General features: G+C 48.6%; 1 protein-coding gene across 2 annotated transcripts in view; it reads left to right on the forward strand.

The window, feature by feature from the left end:
- Positions 1–19,581, forward strand: part of EHMT1 (euchromatic histone lysine methyltransferase 1) — a 79,249-nt gene that overhangs the window by 37,006 nt on the left and 22,662 nt on the right. For both annotated transcript variants that reach the window (XM_086625460.1, XM_086625461.1), the window contains 12 exons: positions 1,832–2,009; positions 3,416–3,552; positions 4,461–4,649; positions 5,322–5,402; positions 7,433–7,553; positions 9,218–9,349; positions 11,179–11,324; positions 14,038–14,181; positions 15,747–15,973; positions 17,088–17,252; positions 17,729–17,811; positions 19,114–19,220. In XM_086625460.1, coding sequence (XP_086481586.1) covers positions 1,832–2,009; positions 3,416–3,552; positions 4,461–4,649; positions 5,322–5,402; positions 7,433–7,553; positions 9,218–9,349; positions 11,179–11,324; positions 14,038–14,181; positions 15,747–15,973; positions 17,088–17,252; positions 17,729–17,811; positions 19,114–19,220 — 1,710 coding nt within the window. The remainder of the gene's footprint in view (positions 1–1,831; positions 2,010–3,415; positions 3,553–4,460; positions 4,650–5,321; positions 5,403–7,432; positions 7,554–9,217; positions 9,350–11,178; positions 11,325–14,037; positions 14,182–15,746; positions 15,974–17,087; positions 17,253–17,728; positions 17,812–19,113; positions 19,221–19,581) is intronic.

Below are 19,581 nucleotides of genomic sequence, written 5' to 3' on the forward strand. Positions count from 1 at the left end.
CAACTGGAAGCAGTCTCAGGAGTGATCCAGTGTCCAGAAAATGATCCTATGGGTACTTAATTTGCTCATTCTATTACTTACTGAAGCAAAAGTGGTTTTTTGTTTGTTTTTTTAAAAAGTAGTTGGCTGATCGTAGTCTGTAAGTATCGACTTGGAGTGAGAGTTTCTGATGATACAGGGCTTTTTAGTTTAGTTGAAAAAGCGTAATGCATTTAATTATTTGACAGTGAGAGCAATTAAGCAGTGGAACAACATATCAAAGGCTGTGGTAGATTTGTTGTCTTTGAAATCGTTAATCCAAGACTAGATGCCTTTTAAGAAAAGATGTGGCAATTCAGCCATAAGTTATGGGCTTGATGCAGGAGTCATTGGCAATTTGGTGGCCTTTTTGTGCGGGTCATTTTTGATTATCATTACAGCTTTTCTCTCCGTGACCGAGTCGTCGCCTTCTGCCAGCAGCGTGCACGTGGCAGAGCTGTAATTAGGAGAATCAGTCGCTTCCCTGTTTGTTCACAAGGTCACATTACTTGAAAGCAGTGTCTGAGTGCCTGTCTGAACCCGGACTTTGAACACTGGTTTTATTGCTTGCTGCTTTTTATTCCTTTCTTTCTTTTGCCTGCATTCCTCTTTCTGTTTTGGTATTTCAGCTGTTGCTTCAGAAGTCCCATAAGAAGTATTTTCCTTGCAAGCAGAGCAGCACTAAAACGTTGCCACTGCAGAGCTTGTGATCTGCAAACTGTGCTCTCGGTTTTCTGGGGCATCTCTGCCAAGCTTGCCTCCTACTTGTCAGTTGAGTGGACAGTATGGAGAGGTGTGGAAGCAGCGAGGTCATCTGTTAAATACATAAGAGGGAAAATCCAGTGTGAAATGTCAAATCAGTGTGACAGCATTTACCCCACTCTCTGTTAATACAGTGGTTGCTGCAAAGGGTGCAATACTGTGGGATGTGGAGCTGTAGGAACGCTGTAGGATCCCTGTAGGAACCCTGTAGGAACCCTGCTTCCGTGACCAAAGGTGCTGGATGAGATTTTGCGTTGTGTACAAGCTGGGATCAGAGTGGATGTAGGCTGCCTTGGGGCCTGGGAGCCTGGCTCCAGGGACAGGGAGTGCAGCAGCAACTACAAAACGCTCTTGGTTTTTGGTAGCAGCTTGCAGCCTGCCCTGTGTTTGGTGTTGCAACAGCTTGGTCAGGAGTACCTGCCCTAGCTGGTTTAGAGTAAGCTTGGACAAGTCTTCGCTGCGGCAGTGGCAGCACTGTAGGTGAACCTGCAATGTCAAGCAGATTCCTTCTTTGCTCGCGTTGTGTTGTTGTGTGCTCGGCTAGAGGTGGGACCTTTGCTGAGACCGGAGTGTGCCAAATGCTGTCCGAAAGGAAGGATCCCATCCCGTTGCTGCCTGCTCTTCTGAAACGTCTCTGCCAGACTCTTCTCGTGCATGCTTGATGTGACGGCCGTGCTCGGGATGTGTCTCAGGGAATAGCTGTATTTGTTGCAGCTGTTCGTCTTCCCCAGAGGCAGCCAAATGCCTGTGGAAATAGTGTCTGATCCTTTTTTTGCTTTGGATCTGCCACTCTGCCCCTGCGAGGTGGGCTTCCACCTTCAGAGGCAGCCGCCTTCAGCAAGGGAAGGAGCTGCAGGCTGGGAGTGTTTTGCAGTCTTTAGGCAAAGTGGCATTATGTGCTAGAGGTGTGACTGTGTGCTTTTCCTTTGAATGTGTGCTCCTGACCTCAAATTAAGGTTACTATGCTTGAGGGAAAGTAATAGAATTTATTTTCTGATTTTTTTTTTTTTTTTAATGCAGAGGCTCAATTTAACTGCATTTTGTTTTCCAGCACGCAAGTAAAGACCCCAAAGATGGGAGAGACAGCAGAGATCAAAAAGAATGCAAGGAGGAAGGCAACAAAACCATCCTGGAGTTTGGGAAGCCGTTGCCGTTGCCCTCTCTCCCGGGCCTTCACCAGTCACTACCTCAGAACCAGAGCTATGTGGCCACCACAAAGTCGCAGACAGGTAAAAAGGACAGAGTTAAAATCCCTACAGCATCCACCTCCCAGACATGTGTGTGGTTGAGTGGGAGATGAGGCAGGTGAACAAGGACTGAAACCTCTGTTAGTACCTTTTTCCCACTGAAATCTGCTTTGGGGTTTCCTTTCCTGCTGGCGTCCGTCGGGCTGCTGCCGTAGACCTTGTGTGACGGGCGCTGTTTCACCTAGCCCCTGCTCTGCAATGGCCATGCACTGCAAGAGGGGGGCTTGTGTCCCCTTCTGGTCACCTCTGGATGTTGTCCAGGGTACCCTCTTGCAGTCTCCTGTTGAAGTAGCCTCCCAAGTGATGTCCACCAGTTTTCCGCTCCGCAGGGAGCACCTGCCGTGCGGTCCTTCCCGTGCTGCCTCGTTTCACGGGGTGCAGGTCCCTCCCAGGCAGCATGGGTAGGTAGGCGTGCTCCGTCAGGCACCACCATGGCAAGGATCACTCTTCTGCTAAAACTTTGTATTAGAGGGGACACTTTCATCCCATCTTCCTGTGTGATATCCTAAAGGTGTTTCTGTCACTTCTGAGGGACTTTGTATATCACCGCAACAGCTGGTTACCGCAAACTACATCCTTTTAAATAGATTTTATTTGGTTAACAGATTTTTGGAGAGGTCTCTTCATCGATTTTTGGTAAAATTTCATCGTAGTGGGCCATGAAGAAATGCTTTCAAGGAACAGGCTGAACAGCTGCGAACGATAATAACTGGTGCTGAAGCTGGCTGTTCTCTGCTGTACACTATTCTCAAAAAAGCCTGCACTAAGCATCCTTCTGGTGTGTGTTCACCAAAGATAGCATCAGGCAGCGAGGTGTGATGGTTGATTCGATTAGAAGGCCAGGAGGGAGACTTAACAAATTAAGACCCTATCAAAGTAGTGAAAGGAATCAAACAAACTTCCATAATAGGTGTGAAATGAGGTTAAATGGCAAATGGCTCTTTATTTAAAGTGCCTTTTCCCTGTGTGTTCTTCATTACTGCACGATCGCTTTCATTGTGAGTCGGCATTGTTAGCCTTGCAGTATCTGTTTGAGCAAGTTGGATTCTATTCAGCCTCCCATGGCATGGGCAATACTGCCAAACGCGGGCTAATTTAAGGATTTGGTACTGTGTATGATGATGTAGGGGCTGGAAGGAGTGTGGAGAGGACACTGAGAATTTGGGTGGGTTTGCAACGCTGGCAGAAAGCTCTTGATGTGTTTGCACGTGTGTGCGTGTGTGTGTCACCTTCTGGTTGGCTTGTAAATAAATTAGTTGGGAGTGGGAAGTCTTTTTCTCAGATCGTGCCCTCAAATGTGATTTCCCCCCAGTACAGCCTCTACTCTCTATCCATTCTTCTTTTTGTTCCTGAGCAAACTTCAGGTTTCTTTTGCTTCTCTTTTCCAGCTGCTGCAGTATCTCGGAAGAAAAAACGGAGAATGGGAACCTATAGCCTGGTTCCCAAGAAAAAGACCAAAGTGTTAAAACAGAGAACAATGATTGAGATGTTTAAGAGCATAACTCATTCCTCTGCGGGTGCCAAGGTAAGGGGAGTGCTGAGCCCACTGAACATGTTTGTTGTCACCATACACGTCCCTTTTCCTGGCACACCAACCCCATGTATAGGCACAGGAATGTGCTGGCTTGGTGCAGTTGGCATCTTCTGTTCTGAGTCTACATCTTCTCTCTGGCAGTAGCATCCTGCCCGTAGCAGCCTTGCTGCTTTGAAAAGGGCTTTTTGAGAGGAGCTGTTCAGATATCCAGCTCTGAAACAAACATTTTCCAGTGAATGTTCCCCTTCTGTCCTGTCAGCCCTGTGGAACTGGAGAGATTTCAAGCACACTCCTTGTGGTAACCTTTTTGTTTCAGAACCCTTGAGGTAACTGTTTAGTGTTACTGCTTGAGGCTGTACAGCAAAACGACCGGTTACGTAGAAAAGCTTAGACAGGGACTCCCTCCTGGTCAAATTCTGCTTTTGCTGCAACCCATGCCCTGAAGTTTTAGTCTTTGAATTCAAGGAAAACAGTGTTAGGCTTTCATGGAGAGGAGTGAAAATCCTTCTCTCTGATTTAACTTCCCTTTCCATTCCCTAGAAACCTTCATGTACCCTTGACATGCTGTGGTGGAGCTGCCCTTCCATGTCTGAGTTAGACTGCAAGGGTCTAATTCCCAGCTGCTCAGCAGCCCTTCTCCCCTGCTCCCCGTTGTACAACTGTGAATCTGGAATGACTCCTTGTGGCTCCTCGTTCCCCAGGTCGGCAGGGTTAGGTGACACATGGCAGGCTCTCAGCACGGCTTTGCAGGCAGCATTGAGGAGCTCTGGAGGGACAGAGCCAGCTTCTTCCTAACAGCTCTAAGGCTCCTAGAACAGAGGTGGTCCAGGATGGGTTCGGCTGCTCTGTCCTGTGAGTTGATGTTGTCTCTGTGGCTCATGTGCTTGGACAACTTTCAGAGTGAAAAAGATCTGGGTGATGCCAGCCCTCACGTGAACGGGGAAAGCATAGAGGTAGACTCTGAAGAGGAAGACTCTGATGAGTTGGAAGATGATGACGATCATGGAGCAGAACAGGCAGCTGTGTTTCCTGCAGATGATAACAGGACTTCTAAAGACAGCGCATCCGATGCAGACAATGCCAGAAAGGTATTCACATGCCCTGTGCAGGACTTGGAGTGGGATGGGACACTGCTTGTATGCATGGGATAGGAGCAGCATGAGTAGAGGCAATTTCTAAGGTTTTTTAGCCCCCGAGATAGCAGAAAGCACAGCAGTGGTAGTGAGGGTTGTTGATGACCATTGCCTGCTCCCCGTTGCTCCCATGAGAGTCTCTTCACCTGCTCCCTTGCTACATAACGCTCTGTGGTCCAGTATATGTGCAGAACCCCCACCACGTTTAGTTACAGGATTCACTGAACCAGTAAGAGACATCTTCCCAATCTTGCTTGTAACAGGCTGGTAAAGCACTAAAATGGGTTTAGTTCGTGTTTTCCCAAATCTGCATAGTGCAGACACGGGGCTGTTTCTGGATGATCACAGAAGTTGAGATTTGGTTGGAAAACTGTCTTCTGGGGTTGAATTTTTTTCCCTGTACCATCCCCATGGATGTACCATGATGTGCATTAACAGCCTTGGAGTTCTCATCCTGGAGAGGAAGTTGTGTCAGTGCATGTGCAGGCTGGGACTGGGTGCTGAGTGCTGTGCTCTGCTGGGTGGAAGGGCACAGCAGGATGGCAGGGGGATGCCTGGGGGCATGCCCTGCTTCCAGAGACCTGACCTGCCTGACTCTTTCTGTTCTTGGGCAAATGGTGGCTGCAGATTGATGATGGCGAGTCTGAGGAGGAACAGGAGTCTGGAGAGTCTGGGGAGGAGGAGGAGGATGGAGATGAGTCTGACTTGGTAAGCCTGACTGCTAAATGTGCCTTTCAGCCTTTCTCCTGTTGATAATTCTTTCCCCTTTGCACTGCTGCCGAAAGAGCCAGCGAGAGAGGGAAGCCGCATAGTTTAACGTCTCTTTGACAAAACTCACTCTCTGAAACCACCCACACAGAGTATTGTTTTCCACAAGGTGCTCAACCCTGGTCTGTGATACAGTTAACTGCTTTCTGATGCTAATTAATGGGCTTTCGTTGGTGTTTTTTCAACAAGGTGTTGACTGCTTTTAATCATTTGAGTGTTAGTAGAAATATTTAAGGGTGCTTAGATTCTTCAGATGCCGACTTGGCAAGTGGTAGGAGCCAGCAATGTTTTCTTAACAACCTGAAGCTCAGCAAGGCTTTTGGGAGCCCAGGCGGAGTTTTTCACAAATCCCATGGCCCAGCCCGCAGCCTAAATTCACATCGATTTGACATGCTGCCTCATGGTGCCAGATGAGCCGGCAGCTCTTATCAGGGAAACGTAGAAGGAGCACCCAGACAGACAGACACTCTCCCTAGGAGGTTGTCTTGTTTAGTGCTAGAGCAAGACTTTCACCAACTGGTGATGATTTTTAGTTGGCTGGTGAAGAGAAGCAGATTTTTATTTAAATTGTTGTTCATTGATTGTCTCCCACCCTCCACTTTCACTTAAAGTTTTGCTCCCTTTCCATAGCACCCCAAGTTGAGGGGGCAGCATGTAAGGCACCCCAACTCTTCAGTCACCCTGAGAAAATTCTTGGCTTCAGTTTTTTGATGTTTTGAGCTGAAGGTAGACATGAGTATACAAGTGAATCACTGAAGCTCTTCAGGGTCTTGTTCCTCGTGCCCTGACACTACAGGAGCCAGAGAGGACTGAGCAACAGGGGCTGGGTAGCCTGCCCCTTTCTCTAGGTAGCCGAGGCCAGTCTGTAGCATGACTTGTAGTCAAGTTCAAACTCCCAAGTCATATCTTCACATCCTAGACGGTGGTTTTTGCTCTGCTCGTATCTGGTGAGTCAGTCGGTTCCCCAGACAGAGAGTGGCTCAAATGCAAACCTCTCCCCCACGAGCAGTGTGATGCCATTGGTGTACGGCCACGTGGCAGGGCACAGCCGAGCCCACGCTTGGGGACCGTTATCAGGGGCAGCGTAGACACGCCGTAGAGCTGCCCCGGAGAGCCAGGGCTCAGCGTCGTCCTTGCCCGGCCTCGCTCACTCTGATAACAGGGCATGGTGCCACATCAGCTTCCTGGGAAGGTAGGGCCTGATCCAGCCCCTCTTAACGGTAGCAGGAGGTTTTGCACAGGCTTCTGTGGGAGATGGATAAGCATCGGGAGCTGGCAGTTTAAATTTGAACGTGAATTTTATGATGGGTGCTTTGAAGGCTGCCTTACAGGGTTGCGGTGCCTGATTCCCTGCTCTGATGTTGACTTTGCAAACCCACCCCAGACTACTGTATTTTTTTAAACCCAAACGCTGTTTGGATTCGTATATGTGTGTGAATGTTTGCTGCCTGGTTAGTTGGTGCTACTCTGGACCTTGCTCAGGGAGGGGGCTGGTCTGCCACTGTTGAGTTCAATTCCCTTGGGTCCATCCTATCCCTGTAAGATGGCTCTTCAGGTGCAATGTGGGGTTTTTTTTTGGTGTTTTCTACCATGACTGTGGAGCAACGTGAATGTGTCAGTTTGAAAAAACGACAGTTACTCTGGGGAGAAGCTAAAAGTGTGCGTGTGCCATGCATTGCTGCGCGGGGTTGCTCAGCTACTACTGTGATGAGTGTGGTGTAAGAGCCTACATGGAAGAGAAAGTGAAGCATGCACTATTGAAATGACAGGAAACACACCCACACGTGTGCTTGTGTTTCCTTTTCGGCGCTATAAAGACATCTTAGCACTCCTTGATTTCAAACCCCCAGTCCTTAAGGCCTTTTCGCATAACCCACGCTGCGAGAAGGCTCTTTCCCATGGGCGCAAAGGACTGCTGGGACGCTGATGCCAACATGCCTTACATGCACGTGGCCTCTCTGGTTATTCAGAGCTCGGAGTCCAGCGTCAAGAAGAAGCTGCTGAAGAGGAAAGGAAAGACGGACAGTCCATGGCTGAAACCCACCCGCAAGAGGAGACGGAGGAATAAAAAGAAACAAGCCAGTATGCTAGGTAACTACTTGTGTTTTGTTCCTTAATTACACAGTTATTAGCTTCCAGGTGGAGAGGTAAGGACCTGAGGCCAGTAAGGCGGTGGCTGGCTGCAGAGCTCGCTCTTCCTTTACCAGGATGGGCTGTATGATGAACCAGAGTGTGAACTTGCATCTCACTGACAGTAGCTGCTGGTGTGCGTACTTGAACAGCAGAATACATGTGAAGTGGCTTTATCCTTGGCATGCTGGAGAAATATTTTTTTTTTGTTCATGAGCTCCCTTTATTTTAGAGTATCCAAAAAGACCTCGTGGACTCATGTCCATGTGGACTCATATCCCCTTAGCTCGGGGAGTGTGGTTAGATGCAGAAGGGAAAGGAAGATCCACCTCAGAGTGATGCTCAGTTGCTTTTGGATGGCTGTTTGTCGAGCTGAATGGAACGTGCAGGTTGTCTTTGCTTACTCTGAAAGCACCACAACGTTTGTAATGAGCTACCTCTGGCCCATCTCATGGTGTGGACGTCATTCAGGTGGTCATTCTTGCTTGACCTAAGTTACCCAGCACTCAAAAGAAGGTTTCGGTGGCCTTTGTCTTCTGAAAGCTGTGGGGTGGGGAGAGCCAGGAGTGCAGGCTGGATGTGATACTACTTCTTCAGGAAAGATAACAACATGGGTAAAAAAAAAAGTGGATGGTCTTTGAAACTTTCAGCTTCGTTACTAAGGTTTCACACATCCATTGCCATCAAAGGGTTTATTTTTCTGTTCTTGCTAATTCTTTGCAAACAGACCATTTTTTTATCAGCATTTGTGGCTACTTCTGAGCCAAATGACCGTGTTTCAGCTCCTGGGTCTGTGCCTGGGGTTTGTCAGTCATCTGGCTTGCTCCTCAAGATGAAGTAGGGGCCGTTGATCCCTTTCTGAGCAAACAGCTAATTCTTCATTTCAGATGCAGACTGGTTTTCTGCCCCTTCAGTAAAGGTGGCAGCCAGTCTAACGAAAGTCTCTTGGCCAAGCTGGAGTGGGAGAAGCCAAGGGAGTTGCAAAGAGATTGACAATTCCCACGAGCTCTCCCGGGGGTCCCCATGCAATCTTTTCCCAGCGAGGGATCCCGATGCAATCTCTTTCCAGCAGCACCTTTGTTCACTTAGAGCCAGAACTTGGCTTTTATGTTTTTCCCCTCCTCTTAAGCTGAATGTCACCTGTCACGTCCTCTTCACGATGTACTCCATCAGCCAGTTTGCTCTGCCTGGCCGGAGCGTACCTGGAGCCCTTTGCAGCAGGTCGGAGGCAGGAGGATGCGCTGAGCCCTGGTTTCATCCCTTCCTCGTGCCGTTTAAGCTTCTGCTGCCGACGCAGTATGGCAGCAGGCAGATGTGCCTTTCAGAGGCAGAACTTATTTGTCTCATTTATTCTTTTCGTTTTGTTGTTACCTACCTAAGTGGAAATTAAAAAAATCTGTCTGATCAGACAGGGGAGGAAATAAGAGATCCATTGTGCCATATACGCCCAGATGTTGCATTTTCATAATTCCATGTGCATCTGTCCTCACGGCCTCTCTGAGGAGCCTGCATACAGCCTGCTCGCTTAAATATGGCCCTTACATCCGATTTAATTATTGCATTATTATTATTATTTTTATCTTTTTTCTTTTAAGCTGTGTAAATACGCGCGTGTTTCCATCCAGGTGCCGAAGCCTACAAACCATCTTTGGGAAGCAGAGAAGGCCCCGGCCAGGAGAACAGCATGGAGTACATGGAGGTGTCCCTGGATTCCCTGGATCTCCGGGTGAAGGGAATCCTCTCCTCGCCGGGGGGAGGTGAGCGGTGCCGCCCGGAGCCCCGGGGCCGGGCCGGGCCTTTGTTCCGCGGGGCGCAGCCGGGCGGCGGGCGGGGGCCCGGCTGCCCCCTGGCGGCGGCGGGGGCCGGCTGCGCTGGGGCTGGGGCTGGGGGGAGCCCGGTGCCTGGGGAGGATGCTGCCCCAGCCCGCCTGTCCCGCTCGGCAGCTCCCCTCCCTTCTTCCAAGGATGGTGATGGAGCATCTCCCCAGTGCCCCCCGGGATCCTCTTGTTCAGCCTTCCCGGGAAGAGGAGGGAATGTTGGTTTCTGGGCGCTCAGCCCCGGCCGCTGTTCCCAGTGCTGAACTTGCCTCGGATCCGGTGCCTCCTGGCTGACCTGGATCTGTCCGTCTGTCCCCCCATCCGCTTTCACTTTTAAAGGTTGTCTGGCTCTTTTGATAGAGACACATCAAAGAGCGGGTGGGAGTGTTCACCACCAAGGGAGGGTCAGGATGAATGAGGGATGCTTTCACCAGAGTCTCTGGATGTCAAAAAGATTATGAAAGTGACAGCTTGGAAGGCGAGGAATGAGCTTTGTGATTTGTGGTTGAAGAAAAAGCTCTTAAACCTTTAAGATCTTGACAGGATTTTACAGGAAAACTGCAAGGACTTTACTACCTCTGCTTGTATGTCTTGAAATATCCCATCCCTTCTCTAGGCTTGGTCTTGCAACTTGCTGGCTAAAGGAAACTCCTTGCAAGATGAAAGGGGCTTGCGCTCGGCTGATGGGGTCGTAGCCATGGGCAGGATGCTGCTGGGGAGGGGAGTGCTGCCATTGCCAGGGCAGCTAAAGAGGAATCTCCCTCAGGAATGAAGTTAATCTTTGAATCTTTGCAGCAAAATAACTCTCCTTTCAAAAGCTTAAAAAATAGCAGCACGCTTCCTTCTCACTGGGACTCAATCCCATAGCTGGCTCGGGTCGGGAAAGCTTGCGTCAAAAGCTTCAGGGTGAACCAATCCAAAGGCAAATGTTTGCGGGTTTGCTTCTGTAATGAAAACGTGGCAGAGATGTTATGACAGTGTAGGGTTAGGACAGGAGTGTCGTGCTAAAAGCAACCCCTTTGTCGTTAGGCCAGTGCTTTGCAATCACGGCAGCCTAGGGATTGAGTTGAATCCAGAGGAGCCACAGAACATTCACGCCGTGCCCCCACACCTGGCAGTGAGCCCCCTCAAAAGCTATTGTCCACCTTGAAAATGTTCAAAATCTGAGAGAAAGAGATGAGGAGAAGGCAAGAACATCTGAGCATCTTGCTGCTTGCTTTTCCCTGGTTTGTTCTCTTCCAAAATAAATAATTCTTGGTTGGCTGAGATCAAATAGTCCCAGGAATTTTGTTTTCCCATCTGTGTAATAAGTCTCTGCAAATAGAAGTTTGTGCTGTCCTGATCTTCTCTATTTATCACTCCATTAACTATTCAAATTTCCAGCTCCGGATGGTTTCCTACAAATTTTCTGGTGCTGGAAGCTCAGAGTTTTAGGGCAAGTGGGGAGGGGAGGCAGGCTGATAAAAATCTTTACCTCATCATTGCTTTTCCTTGTTGAGGTTTTCTCAGAATAAACTGTTCTTAACTTATTATTCTTGATTTCAGCACAGTCATCTGTAGTGTGGCTGGACTTAGAAAAGAACAGGATGCTTTTGCAAGCTCCAGCTGGTGTAAGAAGGGGTCTTTTTCGCAGGGTTTAGATAATGCCTTGAAAGCATTTCAGGACATGGAATGGGAAGATGCCACAGGAGATGGGTGGTGGTGATGGACTGCAGCCTTTCTCCTGGAAGAGAATTTCAGAGATGATATACTCGTCTTCTGTGCTCCAGGTCTTTCCAATGGTCCCGAAGCAATGGAAGTAGATGGTCTTCAGGAAGTCCCTCTCTGTAGCTGTCGGATGGAAACCCCCAAAAGCAGAGAGATCACCACGCTAGCCAACAACCAGTGCATGGCCACGGAGAGTGTGGATAACGAGGTAGGAGCCTGTCTTTCAGCTTCTTGCAGACTTTTCTGCTGAGGACAAAGACATAAAGAATAAAAAGAGTGTGCCGGGAACATGTGTCGGGTCACGCAGGGGCTCGGCAGCCTGCTAGTCTGGGAACACTGGTGTGTGGGAATGGCAGGGCAGACACCTGGCTCGCTAAGCTGAGGGCTCCAGCACCCTGTGTGTGTCCTACAGTCGGGTTGAAGCCACTCAGAAGGGAGGAGATGGTGCGGTCTGCAGTTGGAGAGGCTCTGGGTGGGTCTCTCCTGCTTGTCCTGGCCTCTGTGGCTGGATCGAGTTGGTGTAACAGGCACACGTCAGACCAAGCGGGCCAAAATACGTTAGCGTGCATCAAAGTGAGAAAATCCAGTCAGAGGAAGCTTGGAGTGGGTTTTCCTTGACTACAGAGGGGCTGATGCAAACCTTTCCGTAGCCAGCTCTTGAGTTTTGGGAACTCGGCATGCCCTCCGCCCGCTCCGTCTGCCCCAGCCTTCCTCTCTGCTTCTCCCCCAAGAGGCTTCTGTTACAAAGCTTCCTATGTCCTGGCAGCCCTGCGCAGCCTCCAGGTCTGGCTGGCCGAAAACGGGTGCACGTGGCACCTTTCAGTCGATCGCAGCGGGGCTAGTTGGGCTCTACTGGTTGCAGAAGTGTGGAAGCAAGTGGCAGAAGTGACTCCCTCCCAGAGTCTGGAAGGTGAGACTGCAGGACGGAAACACGCTCGGTAGATCCTCCTTTTTACTGGGAGGCACCTGGCTTTCTTTTAAGCTTTAACTGAGCTGCAGTCACACTGCAGCGCTCTCATACTTGCTGGTAGTAGACCAAGGCGTGAGAATATCCCTAGTTGTCCTGTACGATCCCAGGAGAAGGGTGGATGGAGGGAGAAAGGGATAATCAGATTTGCAGCCCAGCTCTGCTTCTGTTAGTCCGTGCTGATACCTATAGAGAAAGGAATTTCCAAAGCGTGGCAGAATTGATGTGTGAAAGAGAGAATGCCCTGGAGACTTGCAGGAGAGAGGGAGACCCCCCAGGGTTCCCGAATAAACAAAAGGTACATGAAAGAGTTCGTTCTCGTGCGTACGGTGGTTTGACAGTTCTGTCCCTGGATAAACCAGAGGGAGGAATAGCAAAGGCCATGCTTTGTGTTGGATTCTTTTTCATGATGGGATAAGTGACTCATAGATATTAGAAGAATATTACACGTGTGAACAGTGGGTTCTCCAGACTGTCTTGTCCTTGGAGAATGTTAAAAATAGTTATGCGCGCCCTGCTGCACTCTCTAATGGCTGGAAAGGAGCGATTAATAATTTCATACTTTTTTTTAGTGTTTCTAACAAATAGTACAGTGTGACATAATAATGCAGGGACTTCCTCACATGGACAGTGCAGCTTTTCACGTGTTAATCAGATTTCCTCGCCTCATAAGTAAAAATCCATGCAACAGTCCTTTCCTGCAGCCCCTGGGGTCTGTGTGCTAGCGGGATCAGCGTAGCCAAGGTGTCACAGCCGCCACAGGTAGACTTTGCAGCTGGAATTTGGGTAGGTTGAATCAGAGATGCTAGGGGTGAATGATGAGCCTAGGTTAAAACCCGTTCCCTTCTTCTGTAGGCGTGTTGATTCTACAGGAGAAGTGAAGTTTGAAAAAAAAAAAAAATTAGGAAGTCTAGTTTTGTTGAGAAAAAGCAGCAAATCAAACCTCAGCTAGTCCAGAGGGACAGGCTGTTGGTGATGAGCAGGCACCGTGCCGCTGACTGATTCCCCCGCTCACGGCGGCAGCGCACGGTAAAACCACGTGCAGATTTCGGTAGGGATGTTTCCTCGTAGCAGCCTTTCACGTTTGTATTTCTAGTTTATAAATGTCCTTTATCCAGCATCTGGGGGAAGCGAGGTTGTTATCCAGAGGACCTCAGAGAACCCAAACAGCGTCGTGGCATGCTAGCAGGTGGCAACTGGGATGTGCACGTGTCGTAGATGTCGGAGTGGGGGCAGCAGAAGGAAGCGCTGATCCTTCTGACGCAGCAGACAGTACCACTGATGGGGAAAAGTGAACCCCAGTTACGGAGCCTGCCGTCGTTAACAGAACTAAGTGGTGCACGAGAAGATAGCTTTTTAAGCCCAGAGCTGTACGTTGGTGAAATCCTTCGGAAAACATGCTCAAAATGGGACTTTAGTTGAGCTCTTGTGAAAGCCTGGCTGTTCATCCCTGTGGTCTGGGCAGGGGCCAGTGCTGGAACCAGTACAGACGATAACTTCACTGGCAATGAAGAGCAATTATTTTTCCCTTTATCTTCCTGTGACTTATACTTTTGAACAGTAACAAGATTTAGTGCGTATGGTCTCGTTCTCTTGGTCACCAACACCCGCTCTTCCTGGCGAAAGGAGAGCGTGTGTTGTGTGAGTCAGGCCCATGGGATGCCCCTTCTGCCGCTGCTTGGCTGCTGCGTATTTCCAGTTAGGATTTTTTTTTCTGGCGAGGAGCAAACGACTCGGGGTCCACGTGCATGTTAGTTAGTAAATGATGCATTTCTTCCTGTGAGAGCAGCTTTCACAGCTTCCTGCTGCACTGCTAATGCTATCTGGCACACATCTGAATTACTGTGAAAAAGCCAGGGCTCATCAAGGCAGTGTGCAAAATCTTCCTCCGCACAAGCACAGAGAGTGTTTTGGTCTCCAGTAATTTCATTTCCTTTAATTTCTCCTGTTCCAGCTGGGCCGATGCACAAACAGTGTGGTTAAGTATGAACTGATGCGCCCGTCTAACAAAGTCCAGCTTTTGGTGCTGTGTGAGGACCATAGAGGGAGGATGGTGAAACACCAGTGTTGCCCTGGCTGTGGATACTTTTGCACTGCAGTAAGTCCGTGCTCTCAATCTAGGGAAGGGGGTACCTGTCGCAGTAGCTGGAAGAGCTGAAGGTGGAGATGGTACCTAAAGGGGTTTACTGACTTCCTGGCATCAGCTCCACCTCGTTCCACAGCACATCAGGTGGTGTTTTCAACAGGAATGTGTGTGAGGGTAGCTGCAATCGTCACCTTTGTCTTCCTGGAGACCCCAAGGGATGTTACTGAAGGGTTTTCACTGGGATTTCACACGGTGGAAGTCTTGCCTTAGGAATTTCTTTGAAACGAGGGTGTGATTTTTTTTCTTTCTCTGTACAGATCAATCACATCAAAAATTGTATTAGCTTGGTTTGTAAATGAATCTGTGTACACACATCTCTGTCCTCCACCTGCTCGTGATGGTTTAGATGGGGAACCTGAATGATGGCACTGGAACAAGGCAGTGTTTGAGATCTCCTGCTGCTTCTTCCTCCTCTGCCACTGAGGCTTTTAATAGTGTTGGTTCAGTCCTTTAAGTTCTCAGCATCCTGTTTTCCCTGTTGGTAAAGCTGAAAAACACCAATTGAGGGCCTCGCGGGGTGATGAGGAGGCTTAATTCTCTGAAGCTAGTGTTGTTCAAGATGACTCAATGAAAGATGCTACAGTAGTCTCAAGCATTGTTGTAATAAATGGAGCCATCCTGGGTCTTCCTGCTGAGTCAAAGATCATTTGAAAGATGAAATCCTCAAAACCCTTAAAGGCATTTTTCAAAGCTGAGATAGAGTTAATTAGATTGCTTGGGAGGGCCGTGAATTCAGGAGAAGAGTGGGTTTCAACTAGCCTGCTCTTACACGCTTGTACATCTCTCAGTGGCATGTCATAGTTCACACAGGTGAACCTGGGAGTGGTTGTCCGTGCTGTCCGTCACCAGTAACACAGAGCACAGTAGGGCTTCAGGTAGCACTGCCATCACAGGGCCATGAGTTCTGGGATGCCTTCGGGTCAGTTCGAAGGATTGTGATGGAAAGGGGAAACAATGTTAAGAAAAGTTGCCCGAGGTTGTTGATGGAGCAGTCAGCCTCATTATTGGGGTTAAACAGCATACGGGGCTGGTCAGAGCAGAGGAGATGCATACTTTAGGGGACACTGGGGTTAGCAGCTGATTTAATTATGTTCACGTAGGTCCTTGAATGGTTTCTGCGCAGCTTTGTTAGGTAGTTTTAATACTGGCTCAGCACACAGGTCTGAAGTTTTCTTTTCCAGTTTTGGGGGCATCCTTACAGTACACTGGCACTTCTAGAAACATAAGCGAGAACTTCAAGCGTTAGAGGAAAGAGCTGGAAATTGGGACTTCTTGGCTCTGTTTCCCAAGCACAATTTAAAAACTTGCTTTGCAGTCCTTAACCAAGTGAGTTTTTTCCCTGTTACCTTGATTTTGTTCTCTTCTAAAGAAGTGGCAGTGCTTGCTTACTGTATTGGAAGCGCCAGGGACAAGAGTGGTGATGAATGAAGTATTTAAGAGCTCTGCGGATGAAGCATGTGGAAGGGGTAAGGCACGTAGTGATCAAGGGTTGAATTTCTTCTATGTGGTTTTTTTAGGGCACTTTCATGGAGTGTCAGCCGGAGAGCAGCATCTCCCACCGTTTCCACAAGAACTGTGCCTCCCAGGTCAACGACATGAGCTACTGCCCACACTGCGGGGAAGAGGCCTCCAAGGCAAAGGAGGTGACAATAGCAAAAGCAGACACAACCTCGACGGTGTTGCTGACCTATGAGCAGCAGAAAACAGCAGCTGTGGAGGGAAGGGCCGACACCACGACAGGGAGGTGAGCTTGGGAGCACATGGTGAGGCAGGCTGAGAGAGCTGGGGTTGTTCAGCCTGGAGAAGAGAAGGCTCCAGGGAGACCTTCTAGCAGCCTTCCAGTACCTAAAGGGGCTACAAGAAAGCTGGAGATGGACATTTTGCAAGGGCATGTAGTGATAGAACAAGGGGCAATGGCTTTAAACCGAAAGAGGGGAGATTTAGATCAGATCTAAGAAAAATTCTTCCCTCTGAGGGTGGTGAGGCACTGGACCAGGTTGCCCAGAGAAGCTGTGGCTGCCCCATCCCTGGAAGTGTTCCAGGGCCAGGCTGGATGAGGGTTTGAGCAACCTGGTCTAGGGGAAGGTGTCCCTGCCCATGGCAGGGGGCTTGGAACTAGAAGATGATTAAGGTCCCTTCCAACCCAAACCGTTCCATGATTCTATGATCTCAAACCTCATGCTAGACTGTGCTTTGCATTTGAATGCTTGTCTACCTTCTGATGGAGCAAAGTGTTTTCTGGTCTGCTCTGACAAGCCAAACTCAGCTGCAGGAATCTGCAAGTGTGTTTTGTGTTGTTTGCTGTGTTGGAGAAGAACACGACAGCCACAGGGTTTGCTGGGGCAGAGACTATGAAGATAGAAGTCATTCAGGAGTTAAAACAATTCTTTCCTCTTATTGTTAGGAATGGAATAATAGTGGAATGAGTTGATGTTGCCAGGTCTTCTAAGTAACAGGGAAATTCATGCAGTACCTGACTGTAGCTCCTGACTTGCAGCAATGGGTACAAGTGTAAAGAAGAGGATGAAAACGCAGAGGAAAACGCAAATCGAACCATCCCTGCGTTGAGCAGTGCTCTGACTTCCTGTCCAATCTGATCTTGTTCTGGTGGCTTTTATGACTTGCCCCATGTTCCTGGGTTTCCTGTAGGCCAGAGTGCACCAAAGTGTAGTCATAGGGCAGTGCTCCTCCTTTCTGGGGCGAGTTCTTACCGAAAAGGCTGTAAAACGTATTGGTTTGTGTTTCGATGTCACTTACCTGTATTTAAAATCCATTTCCTTTCTTCTTTGGCATAAGATGCTCACTGCTGTGTATTTTTAATGGTTGTGATTTGGCTGTCTCTCATTGTTGCTCTTTAGTGGCACTGGGACGCGATTGTCAGAGGAAGACAAGCCAGAAAGTTCGGCTGCTGAGGGGTTTGACATGGCTGGGTCTTCAGTTTATCCAAAGCCTTCTACTAGCCTGACCCAGGGACCAGTTAAAGAAACTCTGGAAAGTGCCCTGATTGCCCTGGACTCCGAAAAGTAAGGCGGCGGCCACTGGGTCTCTCTAGTTTCCAGCAAAGTTGCTTAACCTAGAGAAAACTGAGATTTAGCTTCTTTGGATTTTGGCCCCACTCAGACCGTTTTTGTTCACCCCAAACAGATTCAAGAGAACACTTAATAGCTCTAAATGTCACTGATTTTTTGGGAGGATTTAGTTTTTCCCTGGCCCTCCAACTGCAGCTGTAACTTCCTGGAGTTCCCATTTTAGTGGTAAGACCCAGGGTTTGTAGATGAGCGACACTGAACAGATACGGCCCTTGTTAGAACAAGGCTGTCTGTGGTCAGAGCTGGAAGTTTTAAGACCTCCTTCTGCAGACTTATGTTTTGCTGGCACTCTGGAGCTGTACCATAGGAACAGACTTTGTCATGCACATGGGGTAGCAGTGGAGTGGGGTGGAATGCCAGGAGTGTTCTTCAGCGAGTATTAATTATGCCTCTTTTCCTCACTTCTACAGACCCAAGAAGTTACGGTTCCATCCAAAGCAGTTGTACTTCTCTGCGAGGCAAGGGGAGCTGCAAAAGGTCCTGCTTATGTTGGGTAGGTGGCTCCTTCCCAGGACACTGCGTGTCTGGCCGTACTCCCAGCTCCTGCCAGGCAGCTGCCAGAGTCCAGTTCCCAGCATGGCAGCACGTCATATTCCCCACTGCCCCTTGTGAGTGGAGTTGGAGGAGAAAGCCACTTCTGCAAGTGATGTGTCATTGGAAACGTCTTCATCTTTTTGTGAAAAGTGAATCTGTTCCCAACTTATTTCTGCGTTTGGGCACCTTTGTATCTATGGAAGCTGTTTCTGTCCCCAAACGACCTACATGTGGTTTTTCCAGCCTGACAGAACTTTTCCTCTCCGTGCAATGGGATAGTTAGGTATTTGCATCCAGTAGAGAGGTAAAAAGATGGGAGTCAGCTGAAGCTGAGACCCATCAGCAAGAGAGCAGAAAGGAAGAGCCCTTCAATACACAGGGTTTGTTTGGAGGGTATGTAGTTGTCTGTCACCAGCTGACTTTGAGCTACTGAGCTTGTTTTTACCAACAGATATTCCCCAGGACTCTCCTCCTTTTCAGGACACAATGTTTCCTTGGGATTATTTCCTTTTCACTCCAGTACTTTGCAGTACATTTTTTGGATGCTTTCCGTTCTTTTAGTTGATCAGATTCTTCTTTTTTCTTCTAGCGAATGTAGCTTCATTGTTTGTATCTTCAATAGCACAAAAATTGTATTCATTGGTTATTTAACTCATCATACGCAGCATGTTATCATGCCCAGACATCTTTGTCTGACTGTCATCATCATCTGTCAGTCTTTGCACAGCTGTGAGAGTCTCTGGCCAGATCCTGAGCTTGTGCTAGTTGGAGAAGCTCCATCCACGTTGTAGCCCTGTGTTTGCAGGAATGCAATGAGAATCACTAGTATTAATTGCAGTTAATAATGGTGAGACAAAACCGCCAGGTAATACTGCGTCTTTATTGTTTCCAACCTCTGAGTTGCTTTAAACAAAGCAACTTTTTTTTTTCTTTTTATCCTTGTATGGTGTTTGTTGGTTTTGTTGCACTGGGAGATGGAATTGTGAATCCAGGAGGTGCCCTGTGTAGAAATTGCAGTGCTTTAAAGGTATTAAATTCCATGGTGTTTCTGAAGCTCTTGGTTTGAGGGCTGTTGCATATCAGATGTCCATGGGACTACCCTGAGAGCTCTCTGGCTTGAATATGTAGTGAGTTGTGAGGAAGGCTGAGGATGGGCTGGAAACTCGTCCTTTAAAAGCCTTTAGTTGAGACCTGGTTCTCCTGTTACACTTTTCTCTAATCTCTCAGTTGTCGTTGAAAGCATCTCTGCTTTGTTTTTCAGTGGATGGAATTGACCCTAATTTTAAAATGGAGCATCAGAGTAAGAGAACCCCTCTCCATGCTGCCGCCGAGTCTGGCCACGTGGACATCTGCCATATGCTCATTCAGGTCTGTCTCCACTTACATCCTTCTCCAAGCAATTTTCTGTGAGTTTTGGTCTCCTGCTCCACATGGCTGAAGTACACTTGGAAATCAGCACTGAAACATCCCTCCTATAATCAACCATCTCGTTCTCAGGGTTTGCTGAGGGAGGGGTGGTGGAGAGTAATGTGGGGTCTTAGAGGACGTGAGCGAAGCTGTCTTTCTAGGCTGTTCTCCAAGCAAGATCTACCGTCAGGGCAATGAGCATGTGAAAAAGCTTCGATGTCGGGCAGCGGGAACCTATATATGCCCAAGCACACCGCGCAGAGCAGTGCCCTGCCAGGTGTGCCAGCACAGGCTGACCGCTGGCAGACTGCAGGTGGTCTGC

The sequence above is a fragment of the Tauraco erythrolophus genome, chromosome 22 (assembly GCF_009769465.1).
Source record: "Tauraco erythrolophus isolate bTauEry1 chromosome 22, bTauEry1.pri, whole genome shotgun sequence".
Taxonomy (NCBI): domain Eukaryota; kingdom Metazoa; phylum Chordata; class Aves; order Musophagiformes; family Musophagidae; genus Tauraco; species Tauraco erythrolophus.